We start from the raw sequence: 17,237 nt of genomic DNA on the forward strand, positions 1-17,237 counted from the left end.
CTCTATTCCCTTCAACCGAGATTGTACCCCTTTCAACTGGTGTAGGTCCTTGTCTTTGTGCGGAAGAGCTCGATTGGCTCGGTCCCTTGAACAGATCCTGAACTTGGGGGGGAGGAGGAGGACTCCGATCTGCAAAGGCAGGGTCTGAGAGAGTCTTTGACTTCTTCTTGTGAGTAGGTCTGGAGGGGCCCAAATAGAAGCATTTGAGGTACTTGTTTTCCTCGGGGATATTTTTCGTATAAACATATGATATAAGAATGATACCAATTATACATCTAATTAACTATAAGAATAAATTAAAGAAAATACCAAGTTGATTTTTAGAGGGACATGAAATAAATTCGCGATTCAAACTTCATCTAGAGAATTGTAATTTATAACCCTATTCTAGAGCAATATCTCTCACCATTTACTCAATATAGTATAGTTTCGTGTATATATATAACAAGAACACTATATTATTTACAGTGCTCGGGGCGGAGCCGGAGACGGCAAAGACTTATTGTCGTTCTGTGTCACTTGGAGAACGGAAGCCACTGTTCCAATAAATGTCAATACGACGACAACAACAGAGGCAACGGTGGCAGTTCCGGTCCAAAATTCACTGAGTGGCGACAATTGATATGATGAAACGATTGTCGTAGTGTTTGTCGAGGGATTCGGCTAAAAAGTAGTAGTGAGATCCAAAATCCACGATCCCTAAACACAGTTTGTTCACCATTTCTGCCACCATTTTTTATGTCCTAACCAGTTCTTTACAACTTCTTTTTACGTAAAATGTAAAAATGTGTTAATTGAAAGAAAGAAAAGAAAAGAAATGTAACTGCATATACTTACTAAAATTTGATCCTTGTAAACTTTTGTTCTAACCTTTCTTGACTAGCAAGTCAACATAGTCCTCACTGTCGATGAGGAGATCCAAGAAGGCAATGTAGTTACAAACATAAGCAGTGAGAGGGTAATGACATTGATCAAGTGCAATTAAATTCCTCATAACCCTCTCGGTGTAGTCATCTGCTATGAAACAAGGCAAAAACAAGATTCCACGTTCGAATTTAATCACCAATGGTACATCACTTCCCTCATACATATTCACAAAATCCACCCCTGCACTGTCTAGTTTGTCTGCGCTGGGCAGCCTCTTTATGCTTTTTGGAGCCTCTCCAAAAAAATTACTACTATCTTTTTCTTCATCGAAATGATCAAGTGTTTCCACGCGGACACGCCGAAACAAATCTGTAAAATGTCGGAACGTAACATCCCTTCTGATTTTCTCTATAAAGTTAAATACTAGAAGGGTAAGATCACAAAACGTTACCTCAGTTTTAGTAGTTAAGATAAAGGGTTCAAAGAGACTCTCTAAAAGGGATAATTAAGGAAGTTGGTTCTCAAGCAAGATTAGGTCTTCAAAAATAGTGGGTAAGAGAGAAGGCTTCGCGAAAAGAATATATTTTTCGTGTTTTGACTGTTTCTCATCCCAATGAAGAGCTTTAGTATGAAAATTGAGTCGAGGAGCATTATTTCCACAAACTCCGATGATTTGATCCACTCCGTTGATTCGGAGTAGCTTTCTCTTATCTATTTCTCATCTCTTACTATGATTTTCCTGAACCTTTCAATAGTTTCATCCCCAAATGTATTTGCAGTACTATTAAGGTACTTCTTGATATAAGGAGTCTTTTAGTGTCTTTTCATTTGTTTCTAGATTGTTTTTGAGTCTTTATAGGTTTTTGGCATGAAAGGAGCGAAATGGAGCAAATAGAGATATTTTGGAGCAATTCATCAAGGAAGAGAAGTTGGAATCGGATCAAAGCATGGGCATCGATCGACACCAAGATTTGGAGCATCGATCGACACCCTCTTCAGGCGATGAAGAATCACAAAATTGGAAGTTTTACAATTCTGCCCCAAAGTCTTCCATAATTGCAACATAAGTCCCTGACGTGTTTTAGGACATATATATATATATATATATATATATATATAGTTTTTAGGTTTTCCAAACCCTTAAGTTTTATTCTATTAAGTTTTATTTTTCCTGCAACCCTGAGAGATTTTTGAGAGCTTTTGGAGAGAGAGAGATCAGATCTGCTTTGTAGAGAAGAATTCTTGAACTTCCTTTTACTCTTTTAATCTCTATTTGCATGTTATTCAGAAAGATGTTTTGTTCTTCATTAAACATGTCTGAGTAGTTTGCTTGTTAGGTTCAGGGTTTTTCACAGGGATTTTATGATTTATTAGATCTGTTTATTTAGGATTCTATATCTTTCTAGATCTTCATCATAGGTTGTTCTTCATATTAATTCTTGATTGATCACCTAGAATTAATACTTTAGGAAAATAAATTGATATGAGAATATAATTGATTTTCCTGATAAAACCTTTTGATGAGCAAAATTATTTCTTGCAAAGAGATTTGATTTAATAATTTTGTGAACAATCTAAACTTGTTTTTAAAGCTGATTTATTACCTAGAATTTTGCAAAGAGATTTGGATTTTCTGGTTTTAAATTTAGATATTATCTGCAGTGAGAACTGATTTAATTTACAAAAGTGTTTAGAGTTCTAGATATGTTCTTAATTGCTTGAATCCTAATTAATTGATTGATTTAATATTTCATAATTTCCTGAGAAATTCCCTAGACCTAGCTTTTTGATTTTCTGAAATTACAACAATTTTTATTTAATATTTTGCATTGCTTTAATTTTAATTCAATTTAATCTATTTAGCATAATTATAAAACTCTATAATCCATTGTGTAGACTTGAGTCCTTGTGGAATTCGACCCCTAAGTATTACAGTGATCTCTTAATTTGAGAGAGTAGCTCAGGGTTAAATTTGAGCATATCACTTCTTCTTGTGAAGCTCCATGTTTATATAGTCTAAATATCTTGGAGAAAAAAAAAAAAAACAAATTAGCCTTACTATATGGAAACAAATATGTATATATCTGATGTTTGCTTTGTGCGTGAAACTTCAAAATAAACTTTAGCTGTGGTGTATATGTTGTTAGTGTATTTGGGCAAGCTCAAGTTGAAGATGAAGTTCAGGAAGCTGTACAAAATATGTCTGCACAAGCTTCTGTCTCGGCACATGCATCTTATGTATGCGCAAGCCTCTGTCCTACAAAAAAGCATTAGAGGCCTGTTGATTTTATCTGTATGTCTCGGTTTTGAAGATATGAAGATATACTTAAGGCACGTTTTGGGATATTACTTGGAGGTAAAGCACAAAGAAAAAGGAAGCTTGAAGATAATTTGAAGATTTAATGGGATTAGAAAATATTCGTTTAACAAAGAATAAAGTTAAATGGAATATTTCCTCTTGATTTTATGAAAGTTGTTAGCTCTGTGAGAGGCACGAAGTCTAGGACTTAGAAACTTATCCCTCTAGAACGTGAAAAAGAGAGGAAAAAATATTGTAAGCCTTTTGGCATCTTTGGGGAGAAAAGGGTGAGGGTTTTATTTCTAAGTGAGAGTCCTAGGTGTAGATCATTGTTGTTGATCTTAGGAATCTCTTAGTGGGTTAGAAATAGATTGAGAACAAGCTAAGACAAGATCTTAGGTTTGTGTAAGTCCAATATTGAGCACTAACTGTAATTGTGCTCAAAAAGTATTTGCAACAAAGTTTGAGGACGTAGGCATTTGCTGAACTTCGTTAAAAATTGTGTGTCTCTTGTCTCTTCTACACTAACATATGTACCTCGGATCGGTTTTGTAGAGCTTGAGGGCATCAGTTTTCTTAAAATTAATGGTGAAGGGGACCGATCAGCAGCATTTGAAGAGTGTAAGCCTCGGGGTTCACTCTCCGTAACCGGTTTGGCACTCTATAGATGCAACAATACTTGTCGCTAAACGAAGAAGGCCAAAGACCTGGAATATCAGTCTCATACAGTTTAGTTGTGGACCAAACATTAGCTTTGTCATCTGCTCCGTGTGTGAATCCGGCTTCACTCTCATTGAAGTGATCTTGCAACTTGAGTACGTTGTATTTTGCTTTCAGCTAATTTTCCAAGTAGGTAATGTATATTATTTCTATAATTTTATTGGTCTTTTCTAGGTTCATCAGTCACTACTCCTTGTGTTTTGTTTTAAAATACACATAAACTAAGTTGCTAAATGCATTGTCAAAATAGTAGATACGTACTACATACCTAACTGCATTTTGGATATCTCTCCTAATTTAGGTTTCAAACATATTTGTAATTAAGACTTAAGTAAAATATAGTTCATAAAACATAAGTTAAATAAAATTTTAGTTTTCGTCATACCTGGGCCATGAATGTTGTTGATAAGTGATAACGAGATTTGTATTGAAGGGATAATCTGAATTGTTTTTGGTAAAATATAATAGTGTTGGATTATTATAGGTACTACTAGCTTAGGGATTTATATAAAGATTACAAAAAGGACGTACGATAGAGAAATATAATGACGTGAGTGGGAACCTATCTTTACTCAAGCATGTTTATATTGCTTCCGACGTCGGGAAAACATCATCCCAACTTTTTATCCTCTTTATATGCTGTTGTTTTGATCATCCTTCGACCAAAGAATTATGCTTGTCTTGTCAGGATTGAGACCAAAGAAAAAAAAAAAGTCCAACACGAAACACATTGGATCATCTGATGTTTTCTCACACAAGTTCATTGGATCTTCTTAGATCTGGACTTGTCTTTAAAATTACACATTTGTACTGATGATCGTTCGATCATTCGAGACACTATTTCTTAATTTATCTTCAATTTTTAATAATATTTTTACATTTACATACTATTGTATTTTTTCAAAAGTCAATAACACCCAAAATTGAATTCTTATATTATTTTTCTAACTTAATTGTATTCCTTAATTACATTTTTATAAAATCACAAAAATGAAAATTTAAAATCTTTTGGTTCATATGGTGTTACAAATAAATTTAATATTATAATAATTCATACCGGTTGAATCTTAACTACTATACAAAAAATTTACATATTCAAATAAAACTAAAACATATATACTACACGTTCAGATTTTAAATTCCAAATAATATTTTTATCGATAAGTATAATAGATAAGAAAAACAATATACACTGAAAATAGTAGAACAATTTGTTTCAGGTAAATTGCAAATGATAAGAAAAAAAACAAATAAATACACTGAAAATATGACCCCAAATTCTTTTACCATTTGCCGTAAAATGGAATGGTCATTTTAAAATAACATATGATCTCATTAATTGTTTAAATAAATTAATGTAAATACATTGATGAAAATATGTAATTATATTACATTTTATTTATTTTGATGTATCAAATGAAATAAAGCTATATGTCAAAAAGTTTAATACAACTGTTTACCTAGCAAAACTGAAATACCATCAACAATTTTTTATAAATTTTTTAACATTTTAGTTAATTATATATATTCATTCATACTTATAAAAAACGATATATATTTTGGTTTATTAAATGATATATAGTATAAAATTAGTAAGAAGAGTTAACTTTAACCAAAATAATTACTTTTGCTTTATTTTATATATAAATATTTGTAAGAAAAAAAACTTACAATCCAACACCAATTTCTTGTCTAGAGCAATGACAAACAAAACGTTGACATTCACCAATAACCCGTTTTCTTCTCAAACAATGATATACACATTCTTGACAGAAACCAGTTAAACTTTTAGAAGCCGAAACTCCAAGATGTTCATCAGGTGGAAATTCATCTATTTTAAAGTTAATTTGGGGGCTTTTTGCTGAATAGAAAGAATGAGCGTTCTCTTCCAAATAAGATTTTGCCTTGATAATTGACGCACCTATATTATTCCCAATATATATATTATTTTATAAAATTAGAATTTCAAGAAAATTAAAACAAAATATACATAGTATCGTCACTAACAAAGATTAAACTTACATGATAAAACAAGAACTAGAAGAGTTAAGAAACTGACAATTGTCTTCATTCTATTTTAGCGAATTTGATAATATTTCAAGAAAAAAGAATTAAATTTCTTTTGCCAATGGTTTGAATTTTTGTTATGTGGTTCTTAAAAGTAGATAATGGTATATTTATATATGATTTTACTTATGTTACATATGAGTTAATCAATGTTTTGTTATAAATTAAATGAAGGTAAAACTGACTATTCAATTTAAAATGTTAGTTTCGTTTGAACTTACACATAGAAGTGATTTATTACAAATATTAATTATCTCCTCTTTTTGATATAAATAGCTTATGGCTTACAACTTTACTCATTTTGTATCAAATCTCCTATATATATATATATATTATATATATATATATTAATAAAGAAGCATTCTCTTAATAAAGTTGACTTGTTAGAGCTTGAAACACTATTTCTTAATTTGCCTTCAATTTTTAATAATATTTACATCTACATACCATTGTATTTTTTCTAAAAGTCAATAACACCCAAAATTCAATTCTTATATTATATTTATAAATTAATTGTCTCCCTTAATCACATTTTCATAAAATCTTTAAAATGAAATTTTAAGAACTTTTGGTTCATATGGTACTATAATATAAAATTAATATTATAATAATTCATACGAGTTGAATCTTAGTAATTATACAAAAATTTTGCATATTCAAATAAAACTAAAAATATATACTACACAAACAAATTTTAAATTCCAAATAATAATTGTATCGATAAGTATAATAGATTTTTAAATATAAATTACAGTAAAATTATTTAATAATTATTATTCTGCATAGAGTGTGGGTTATTACCTAGTTACACTTAATTAAAAGTAAAGAAACTTATCAAAAAGAAACCATGCACATTAGCGATATTTTACTTTTAAATGTTCCAATTTTATATATCGTTAAATGAATATAATATACAATTATTTTATAAAAGATTAGTTAGCACATTACAGATATATTTTTTGTTTGTCGTATTTGCAAATTAATGGTTATTATGTTAAATTTGATTATTTTAAAATAGCTAGTAGCAAAGTGAAATTGTCTTAATATATTGAAATGTACGTTTCAATTCATTAATAAAATATATTTTATTACTTAAAGTCTTTAATAATGAATCAAAATATAATCCACATGTTCTTATTTTGTAATGTCTTTTAGGTCGACAAAATTTGATTTATAGTTTAATGGAAAATACTACTGAATGATCAATTTTCTTTGCAAATTGACTCTTTCTAAGATGGGGTAAGGATAAGATATATACCAAACTATCTTTTTAAGTTATGGTAATTACAAAAGAATGATTATGTTAGGGAAAACGAGATGTAAGGTAATAGTTGATAACACAATTCTGTGTAAAATTTGGCGAGAAAAAGAAATGAAATATAACAGTTGAGGTGCTTATCGCAACAACGAAGATGATGGATATAGGGGAGGATGTGGTTGTTACGGAGGTGACAGTGATGGATTTGCTACGATGGTTAATGAATTAGTTGATGTAGTGCTTGCTGAGATTGATGCTATGGTGGTGGTCATCGTGAGGGAGATGGTTACAGTAAAGGTGATGGTGAAGAAGATTGTCTCACTAAGTATTTCTGATAATACTTACGCCTTTCTATTGTGTTGTGGAGTAGGTAAAGGCAAAGTGTGATTGTAGAATCAGAGCGATGAAGAGGAGGATGTTCTAGTGGCTCGATTGTTTGTAGTCTGGCTTATGTTAGGTTGGTCATAGAACATTGTTAGGATGTTGGTTGTTTGCTTCTTGACATTGTTGGATTTGGAATTGTTAGACTTTTGTTGTTTAGTTATTTATTAGATTGGTGTTTTGGTTATGTTATATGTTGTTGTTGAATGTTACTAGGTTGTCAGTGAATATGGGCTCACTAGTTAAATGTTATGTTAAGAAAAAAAACGGAGTGGGTTGTTTCAAGAGACAAAAATTTTATGCGGTTGAGAAGAAAATAGCAAAAAAAAAATCATGGTAATTTTAAAAATTACATGTATCAAATAAAAATAACGCCACATCTCGAAGAAAAAATATAAAATATAGTATTTTCAGATAATTTAATTTGTCGAATGAAATAAAGCATGATATTTCAGAAAATGTAGGGTGTTAAAAAAATATAGTGTTACATATGAAAGAATAACTTGTTACATGAAATAATAGTGCTACATATGCACATGTCAATGAGAGAGTAGATTGTCACTGATTAGTCACTATATAAGGTTTTTATTTATGTTTGTTTAGAATTTGAGTCACTACGAAAACATAAGATCTAGCGACGATGGTAGATATAGAGGAAGCAATGATCCTTACAAAAGTGGCGCTGATGGATCCGGTGAAATAGATGTGTATTGGTAGTGGTGAATTTGGTGATGAAGCTTTTGATTAAGAAAAAGGAAAAAAAATGTGAGAGAGGTTTTTATTTTTATGAGATGTGTTTAGTTACAAGTTCAAACATGGTCGAGATAAAAAGAAAAATAAAATAAACTATGTATACTTTGTAAATCTAACTTATATCACCTACCCGACAAATTACTTAGGTTAGTTTTTTTTTTTTTTAATATTTTTTTTTTCCATTTTATTGTGAATAATACTCTAGTTTACATATGAAGATGATTTGTTTAAAACAAATTTCAATAGTGTTAAACAATATTTCGGTTCATTCACTCCTAGGATGAACTTCTTCATTCACCCCTTATAAAATAAATAAATAAAATCTGTATATATTATTATAAAATTAAAAACTTAAATCGCTTTTTTATAAACTCAAACCGATATATAATTTCATTCTAATTGTAAAATCTAAACTCTAACCATTTCATTTGTAAACCCAACCGACATATAATTTCATTCTAATTGTAAAATATAAATCCTAACCATCTCATTTGTAAACCCAAACCGACATATAATTTTATTCTAATTGTAAAATCTAAACCCTAACCATCTTATTTGTAAAACCAAACTGACATAGAATTTTGTTCAAATTATAAAATCTAAACACTAACCACCTTATTTGTAAACCCAAAACTGACATATAATTTCGTTTTAATTGTAAAATCTAAACTTTAACCATTTCATTTGTAAAGCCAAACCGATATATAATCGTTTTAATTGTAAAATCTAAACTCTAATCACCTCATTTGTAAACTTAAACCAATAAATAATTTTAATCTAATTTTAAAAATCTAAACCAAGCCAATATTTAACTTTTCTTAATTAAAAATATACAAAATTATTTACTTATTTATTTTTCTTTTTAATTTAATTTGATTTATTTTTTTAATAAAATAATATTGAAATTTCTGATTGGTTGGAAAAGAGGAGGTAAACATAAAGGAACCTAATTATTTTTCAAAAGGTACCAAAAAAAACGGTTGACTTTTGACTTAATTTTGTTTTGTTTTTTTTTTTTTTTTTTTTTTTTTTTTGTGGGATATTTATTTCTGTTTATGTTATGTCTCCAATTTTGCATATATTTGTTCTTTAGGTATTTATTTTGTTGACCATTTGACTTTTTTTTTTTTTTTTGGGGTTAAGAAAATAAAACCCAAGTCCGACCCGAAATTACCTCTCCGTTTTTAAGAGTCACGAGTCCACCATGGAGGTGACTTCGTCGTCTTCGTCTTCTCAGTTACAGCTTTCATGCTTGAGTTGAGTCAAACCTCGTGACCATTCCTAGATTAAGCTTTTTTTTTTTCCTCTGCGTGTTTCCTCGTTTACACCATCCCCCCCTCTCAAATGGCGAAATCAGAGAAACACAAGTTAGCCCAAACCTTAATCGATTCAGTAAACGAAATCGCTTCGATTTCAGATCACCGTGCACCGATGAAGAAACACTGTAGCAATCTCTCCCGTCGATTGAAGCTTCTTCTTCCTATGCTAGAAGAGATCAGAGACAACTGTAAAGAATCAACGATCCCTGACCAAGTGGTTACGGCTTTGTTTTCTCTTAAGGACTCGCTTGTTCCTGCTAAGGATTTGGTTGCTTTCGTTGGCCAAGTTAGCAAAATTTACCTGGTGTGTGAGTATATTTTCAATTTCAATTTCAATTTCAATACCGATTTTCAATTTTTGAGAATTAGATCTGATAGTGATGCAATAGAGAGAGACGAACACTTGTGTGTGTGTTGTTGGATTTGAAATTGAAATTGATTTTGGAATCTGTGTGTTGTGTTTGAATCTGATTCGTTTAGGTGTTGGAGAGAGACCAAGTGATGGTTAAGTTTCAGAAAGTGACGGCTCTATTGGAACAAGCTTTAAGTGGAATCCCATATGAGAATCTCGAAATTTCAGATGAGCTTAAAGAACAGGTATCGAGATATATAGTAGTCTCTGCTCTGATTTGGGTCTTTTTTACATTTTCTTGAAACTTTAGCTTTCGAATTCATTTCTTGTTGTGTGTAGGTTGAGCTTGTTTTAATTCAGTTAAGAAGAGAAATAGGAAGAGGCGGGGATGCGTATGATGATGAGTTATATAGGGATGTTATGTCTCTTTATAATGATACAGGCAGTGTAACAGATTTTGATATGCTCAGGAGAGTGGCGTTGAAGCTTCAGTTGATGACTATAACTGACCTTACGCAAGAGTCATTGGCTTTACTTGATATGGTCAGTTCGAGTGGTGGAGATCCAGGTGATAGCTTTGAGAAGATGTCGATGGTTCTCAAGAGAATTAAGGACTTTGTGCAAACCGATAATCCTAACTTGGATGATGCTCCCATGAGACTGAAATCACCGCTTCCGAAGGCACAAGATGGTGATCTAAATTTGCCGATACCGCCTGAAGATTTCCGTTGTCCGATTTCTCTAGAATTGATGAATGATCCAGTTATTGTTTCTTCAGGGCAGGTATTATATTGTACAAGCATTATTCCATTTATGTGTGACTCTTTAATTTGTTTCCGGTTTTATTGACTGGTGTCTTCTGAATCCTCTGTAGACGTATGAACGTGAGTGCATTAAGAAGTGGCTTGAAGGAGGGCATTTGACGTGTCCAAAGACGCAAGAAACGCTGACAAGTGATACCGTCACACCAAACTATGCTTTAAGAAGCCTTATAGCTCAATGGTGTGAATCCAATGGCATCGAACCTCCAAAGCGTCCCAACAATTCTCAACCGAGTAGTAAAGCCTCATCTTCCTCCTCAACCTCTGATGATGAACATAACAAGATTGAAGAACTCCTAACTAAGCTCACATCGCAACACCCTGAAGACCAAAGATCCGCTGCTGGAGAAATCCGTCTTCTAGCGAAACAGAACAACCATAATCGAGTCGCCATTGCTGCATCAGGCGCGATCCCTCTTCTGGTGAATCTCCTCACGGTATCCAGTGACTCCCGGATTCAAGAACACGCTGTGACATCGATTCTTAACCTCTCGATATGCCAAGAGAACAAAGAGAGAATTGTTTATTCATGTGGAGCGATTCCAGGTATTGTTCATGTGCTCCAGAAAGGAAGCATGGAAGCTAGAGAAAACGCAGCAGCCACACTTTTCAGCCTTTCGGTTATAGACGAGAACAAAGTGGCAATAGGCACCGCAGGAGCGATCCCACCTCTTGTGACCTTGCTGAGCGAAGGATCACGAAGAGGCAAAAAAGATGCGGCGACTGCTCTGTTCAATCTCTGCATATTTCAAGGGAACAAAGGAAAAGCTGTGAGAGCCGGTTTAGTTCCCGTGATAATGCGTTTGCTAACAGAGACCACAAGCGGAATGGTTGATGAAGCACTTGCTATATTAGCCATAATATCGAGTCACCCGGATGGGAAAATGGTAGCTGGAGCCGCTGATGCGGTTCATGTTATGGTAGATTTTATAAGGAGCGGGTCACCACGGAACAAAGAGAACGCAGCTGCGGTATTAGTGCACTTGTGTTCATGGGATCAGCAGCATTTGATTGAAGCTCAGAAATTAGGGATTATGAGTCTTTTAATAGAAATGGCTGAGAATGGTACTGACAGAGAAAAACGCAAAGCGGCACAGTTACTTAACCGCTTTAGCCGTTTTAACGACCAGCAGAAACAGTCTGGTTTAGGTGTCGAAGATCAAATCTCTCTAATCTGAGTTTAGCGTTTTAAGGTTTGTTTTTACATACACAGGTAGCGCACATTTTTGTTTTGTTTTCTTAACCAAACTCACACAAAAAGAACCAAGATTTTGAAACCTGTAAATCACCTTTTTTTTTTTTTTTTTTAAATCTCAAGTTAGCATTTGCTGGGATCTTACAATAAAAGTTAAAATTGGTGTTTGTAAATCGTAATCTTGTTTCATAATCTCTTTTTCGTCAATGCTTTTTTCTTCATCTGAGGAAGATGAGATTTGTTCAATAACCTTGCGCCATCTCTTCTTTAATGGGTTCCACGGTTAAGCATTGTTGGCTTCTCTGTTTCCCCAGTATTTGTTACACACTGTGTTGATGTGTTCCCACTTCCTTAAGCATTCCAACTGTTTCAAAATCACTACAAATATTTTTTTTTCCTTATAAGGACATGAAGCAATTTGGTGCAGCCTAGTTATATCATTTTCTTGATAATTATCCCTTACTTGTTGGGCCTTCTGTCCAAGTTCAGGCCTGGATATGTCAATTTAATTTTGGTTATCTTTATTTTGCCGTGGTAAGCAAACAAATAATAAATGCAAAAAAAACCTGTGCAGTCACTGGCTTTAGAAGGACGCCTTCATCTCTTCGGCTTGAGCAGCACGTCCTAGTCTTACACAGATCTGATCGCCTCAAAGATGCAGAGATTCTTGTTCGGCCGCGTCCTGGAACAAACTCGTCATCAGATAATTAGCCGACGCTTTCTCACTCTTGTTCCATCTCTCTCTCACCCTGTTCCTGTTCCTCTTTCTGTTGCCACTTCCTCTCTTCCCGTCACTTTTGACAACATCAATCCCAAGAAGGTGGGTTGGTTGTTCGATTCATTTGTCGGATTAAATTTACTGTTTGAAATGTGGCTTTTTTTTGTCTGATTCCATTACCTATTTAGTTCTCTGATTTGTCTGATTCATTAATTAGCTATTTGATTAGTCGGATTACTGTTTAACAAACTCGCAATCAAAGATAGCTAAATGTGCAATGGTTAGTTTAAAGGTTACAGTACTCTCGGAAGACATTTTTAAATGTTCATAAGCGTGACAATGAATGTGCAGAGTACTCTTGAAGATGCTTTTAACAACTTAGAAGCGTAACAAGTAACAAAGCACTTTATAACGTTTTCAAGAAATAGAAGTTGAAGCTTTGTGTGCCTGTGTTTTAACATTCACGTTTTGGTTAGGTAATTCTTGGAACATGGCACTCCAAGTTCACAATTCCGGCAACAGTGAATCGTGTCAGAGAGATCCACAAGAGTTCGGTCAGCGATAATAACCCGAAAAGTACAAAGAGTCCGGTCAGCGATACCCCGAAAAAACCGAAGAGTTCGGTCAGCAATACCCCGAAAAAAACAAAGACTTCGGTCAGCAATACCCCGAAAAGATCAAAGTTTCAGAAACACCATCGAGGAAGATTTAGTAGAGGAATAGCTCCCTGTGAGAATCTTTCTGGCAGCTATGCTCTTCAAACACTTGAACCCGGTTGGATCACATCTAGACAAATAGAATCTGGGCGACGAGCAATGATACAACACATACAACGCGGTCAAGAAGTCCTAGTACGTATATTTGCAGACAAATCAGTTACGGCAAGACCAACTGAAATGCGTATGGGTCGTGGGAAAGGAGCCCCAGCGTTTTGGGTAGCTGTGGTTAAACCAGGTAAAGTCATTTACGAAATGGGTGGTGTATCCGAGTTAATAGCCAGAAAAGCTATTAAAATAGCAGCGACGAAGTTGCCTCTTAAAACCCACTTCATTACTTCTAAATAAGTCTATAGGAGGAGCTATAGTCCTATAGTAATTTGCAGCTATGCTCATATTGGTGTGATGTTATTGTTACTGTAATCCAGGTTCACTTTTACATTCACAATCTCAAAACACTCATCTACAAATGATGTTTGTAATCTTTTTGTTTTTCACTATTTCGTCTCCGTAGATGGTTATTTCTTCAGTAAGTTGTACCATTTCTTTATTGTGTTCCGGTTAAGCATCGTAGACTTCTCTGTTTCATCGGTACTTGTTGTTACACACTGTGTTTCTAGTTCCTCAAGCAGCATCTTAAAACCTTCCAACTGTTTCAAAATCATTACAAAAGTTACAAGTTCTTAGAGATACTATGATGCAAATTGGAGCGTACGTACACAAAAAAAACTTTACCGTGATGTATCCAAATTCATCTGGATCAAACTCTTCCATAATCTGTGTTGCATATTCATCAGCTTTGTTCTCAATGGTGGACATGTTGTTAGCAGACGCAATAAGACTAATAAACTGTGAAGACAAAAAAATTAAGATTGATCAAAAGTCAAAACCATTCATAAGATGATTACTCTGTAAAACCATCTTCTTACTTGTCTAACTTCGTCTTGTGTTAATCTACCATCTCCATCTTTATCAGCACTGCAAATCATTAGCTATTTTGTTTCAACTTTACATTCATTCCAAGAAGATACAAAATCGAAATAACCGAAAAGCTTACATGTCAAGAATCATCATAACTCTGGAATCGAAGTTTTGATCGTTTATTTGACCCCAACACTCATATAGTTCACATTTATCAATCACATCCTCTCGTACGCATCTTCGCCTAGCCAATGCGTCAAAACAATTCCAAGGCGAGTTCCTTAGAGTTTATTCCTGAATTGTTAGATTTGAAAATGTTTCATTTTGATACAAAACATTTAAAAAATCACTAAATACAAAACAACCAAGTGACCAACAATAAATGAAATAAATCACGATTTTCCAACTCAAAACTAATTGACAATGAACAAAACAACATGCGTATATTTTACCTATGCATTTTATGGTAGAATCTACAATAAACTTACCTATGCATTCACCAAATTTTGAACGGGTCAGTAGGCCACTGGTATCCGTCGTCATTGTATGGAACCGCCTCTCCACGGTGGTCCAATCACCTTCAGTCGCCCCGATGAACATTTTTAGACCTTTCAAGGACTCAGCAGCCGTTGACTTTGACCGGTATCCTGTTGGATTCCTCATTGTGGTTAACGATTTTAAACGCTTTAACTCATCACAAACAGAGGCGATCCGCGTCCGTTGTTCCTCCAACATGTCTTCATGAAGGTTTACGCCGGCCGTGATCATGTGCTCCTTTGCGTCTTCAGAGTTATTTATGGATGGAGTTTTGTAGTTCGGTGAGGACGGTCCGCTCATCTGACCGCTATAGGGTATTGTATCGCTGATGCTCCCCCACTCGTTCTCGTCGGGGTCATAGTCCGTCACGTCAAAGCTCACTGGTCTGTCCATTGAAAGAACACAACCTGCAAAAATTTAGTTCTCTTTTGACGAAAAATTATAACATCTATCAACTTATTTCTTACATTACAAGTCAACGATTAAGTTTTTGAGACAAGAGAATAGAGATCGAAGTCTAACATTGAAAATACACAAATATGAAACGTCATAATAGCAAAAAGAAAAAATTGCCAACAAAATTATTTAACAAAAAATATATAGTCTATATCTATTTATCTTGTTTGGTAATTAGGTATTTCATTTGACTTGTTTCTCTTTCGTTGAATAATTTAATTTCTTTCACTTTATACAAAATCAGTCAAAGTTATTTTCATAATGTATGCATTGTTGTAGAGTCCAAGTAAAAGTTTGAATACTTTTTTTTTGCTAAATATAAAAGATTGAATACTTCACAAAGAGAAGGCTTTCCATAAATAAGGGTCATCATCAGAGTAATTAATCAAATGAAATTTAACAGATTCTAGACCAAGATTTAGTCATTTCATCTTTATATATAGAGAATAAAGCTTTCATGAAATGAAATATATACATATAACTTTTGAAGCAAAATAAATTGATTAAAAAGAGAGATATGGAGAACAAGTGGAGTGTTTTGATGGTTTTGATTTTGGTGGTGATTGCTGCCTTTGGAGGAGAAGCAAGAAGAGATCCATGTGAAAGGCAATGTTACTTAGTCTGTTACAGCAGTGTTAGCGATCCGCATTGCTACAGAAACTGTGTGGATCATATATGCAGACATATTCCACCTATAACCTCTAGTTCATATTCGAGGTAACTCTCTCTCTACCTCTCTCTCTCTCTCTCTCTCTCTCTATATATATATATATATATAATTTTATCATTTTATGCAATGTATCTAATTAAGGCTTATGTATTATGGTTTGCACCAAAAAAAAAAAGGCTCTATGTATTATGAATGTGTGTGTGGTGAAATTTAACATGGTTTATGTGGTGGTAATGCATGATGAAGAGTGAAGACTAGCGAGATGGAAGAAATGCAAGTATAGAGAGTTTCTAGAGTTTTCTTTTCAGGATACAATTTCTTTTCTATCTATATGTAAAAGATAATTTATAATTAGATCAATAAAAATAATTTCTCATATCATCGGTGCAAAAAAAAAAAAAAGGTTTGGATGCAAAGTTGTCCTAATTTTTTGTGTTATTTGTGATCCGTTTTGCTTCGTTTGTATTCATTCAAAAAATGACTGGATATCCGCTAAAATTTAGATAGTCACCAAATATCTGATTTATTATATATGATTTTTAAAATAATGTCAAAATACTTTAAAATATAGAAAAGTCAAGGTTAAACAAAGTAATTGCAATGTACATAGATAATTTTTTTTACTTTTCCGAATTTTGAAACACATGTAGTTAGTTTGATACATAGAGTTTATAATATAAATAATTAAAATATATATACAGTTATCTCTATTATATTATTTAAGCAATTCTTTAAACAATTAACCCTACTCTATGTGGTATATTACACAAAATGCTACTGTATTTAATTACAAAATATAATAACAGAATCTTATTATTAATTTGTTCTAAACCAAAAAATAGTTATCCAAATAAATAGCAGAAAATAATACTTATAAACTAATTAAAAAAAACAAACAACACAAAAGTAAATATTTATCAGAAAATTGTTGTAACCAAAAAATTATTTTATAACGTTTGTTAGTTAAAAAATAGATAAATATCCATTATTAATTTAGTTATTAATTGCCTTAGTTATTAATTTTAACAGATATTTATCTATTTTATATTATACACAAAAATTAATTAGATCTTCATATGTAAATAACAAAATGTACAAATAACAATCATTTTCCATTAAAAATAAAGCTAAGTTGAACTTAGCCTTTAACTTTTATTCTAGAATATATATATATATATATATATATA

The 17,237-nt window shown here is 32.8% G+C and overlaps 4 protein-coding genes and 1 pseudogene across 4 annotated transcripts; 2 read left to right on the plus strand and 3 right to left on the minus strand.

Moving 5' to 3' along the window:
• On the minus strand, positions 738 to 1,680 carry LOC109132849 (annotated as a pseudogene).
• LOC104786816 (defensin-like protein 222) lies at positions 5,529 to 6,016 on the minus strand. The gene is made up of 2 exons (XM_010512271.2): positions 5,909 to 6,016; positions 5,529 to 5,807 (listed from the first exon to the last, which is right to left on the minus strand). Exons 1-2 carry the CDS (start codon positions 5,955 to 5,957, stop codon positions 5,554 to 5,556), a joined length of 303 nt encoding a protein of 100 aa, XP_010510573.1. The 5' UTR covers positions 5,958 to 6,016; the 3' UTR covers positions 5,529 to 5,553.
• LOC104786817 (U-box domain-containing protein 12) lies at positions 9,490 to 12,239 on the plus strand. Its single transcript, XM_010512272.2, has 4 exons — positions 9,490 to 9,968; positions 10,145 to 10,261; positions 10,356 to 10,799; positions 10,891 to 12,239. The coding sequence occupies exons 1-4, from the start codon at positions 9,690 to 9,692 to the stop codon at positions 12,013 to 12,015; spliced, it is 1,965 nt and encodes a 654-aa protein (XP_010510574.1). The 5' UTR covers positions 9,490 to 9,689; the 3' UTR covers positions 12,016 to 12,239.
• Positions 12,688 to 13,842, plus strand: LOC109132850 (50S ribosomal protein L16, chloroplastic-like). The gene is made up of 2 exons (XM_019245285.1): positions 12,688 to 12,852; positions 13,227 to 13,842. The coding sequence occupies exons 1-2, from the start codon at positions 12,688 to 12,690 to the stop codon at positions 13,812 to 13,814; spliced, it is 753 nt and encodes a 250-aa protein (XP_019100830.1). The 3' UTR covers positions 13,815 to 13,842.
• LOC104786818 (respiratory burst oxidase homolog protein C-like) lies at positions 13,854 to 15,334 on the minus strand. The gene is made up of 5 exons (XM_010512273.1): positions 14,876 to 15,334; positions 14,524 to 14,681; positions 14,396 to 14,444; positions 14,202 to 14,315; positions 13,854 to 14,116 (listed from the first exon to the last, which is right to left on the minus strand). The coding sequence occupies exons 2-5, from the start codon at positions 14,538 to 14,540 to the stop codon at positions 13,985 to 13,987; spliced, it is 312 nt and encodes a 103-aa protein (XP_010510575.1). The 5' UTR covers positions 14,541 to 14,681; positions 14,876 to 15,334; the 3' UTR covers positions 13,854 to 13,984.

Source organism: Camelina sativa, chromosome 5 (genome assembly GCF_000633955.1).
Source record: "Camelina sativa cultivar DH55 chromosome 5, Cs, whole genome shotgun sequence".
NCBI lineage: Eukaryota > Viridiplantae > Streptophyta > Magnoliopsida > Brassicales > Brassicaceae > Camelina > Camelina sativa.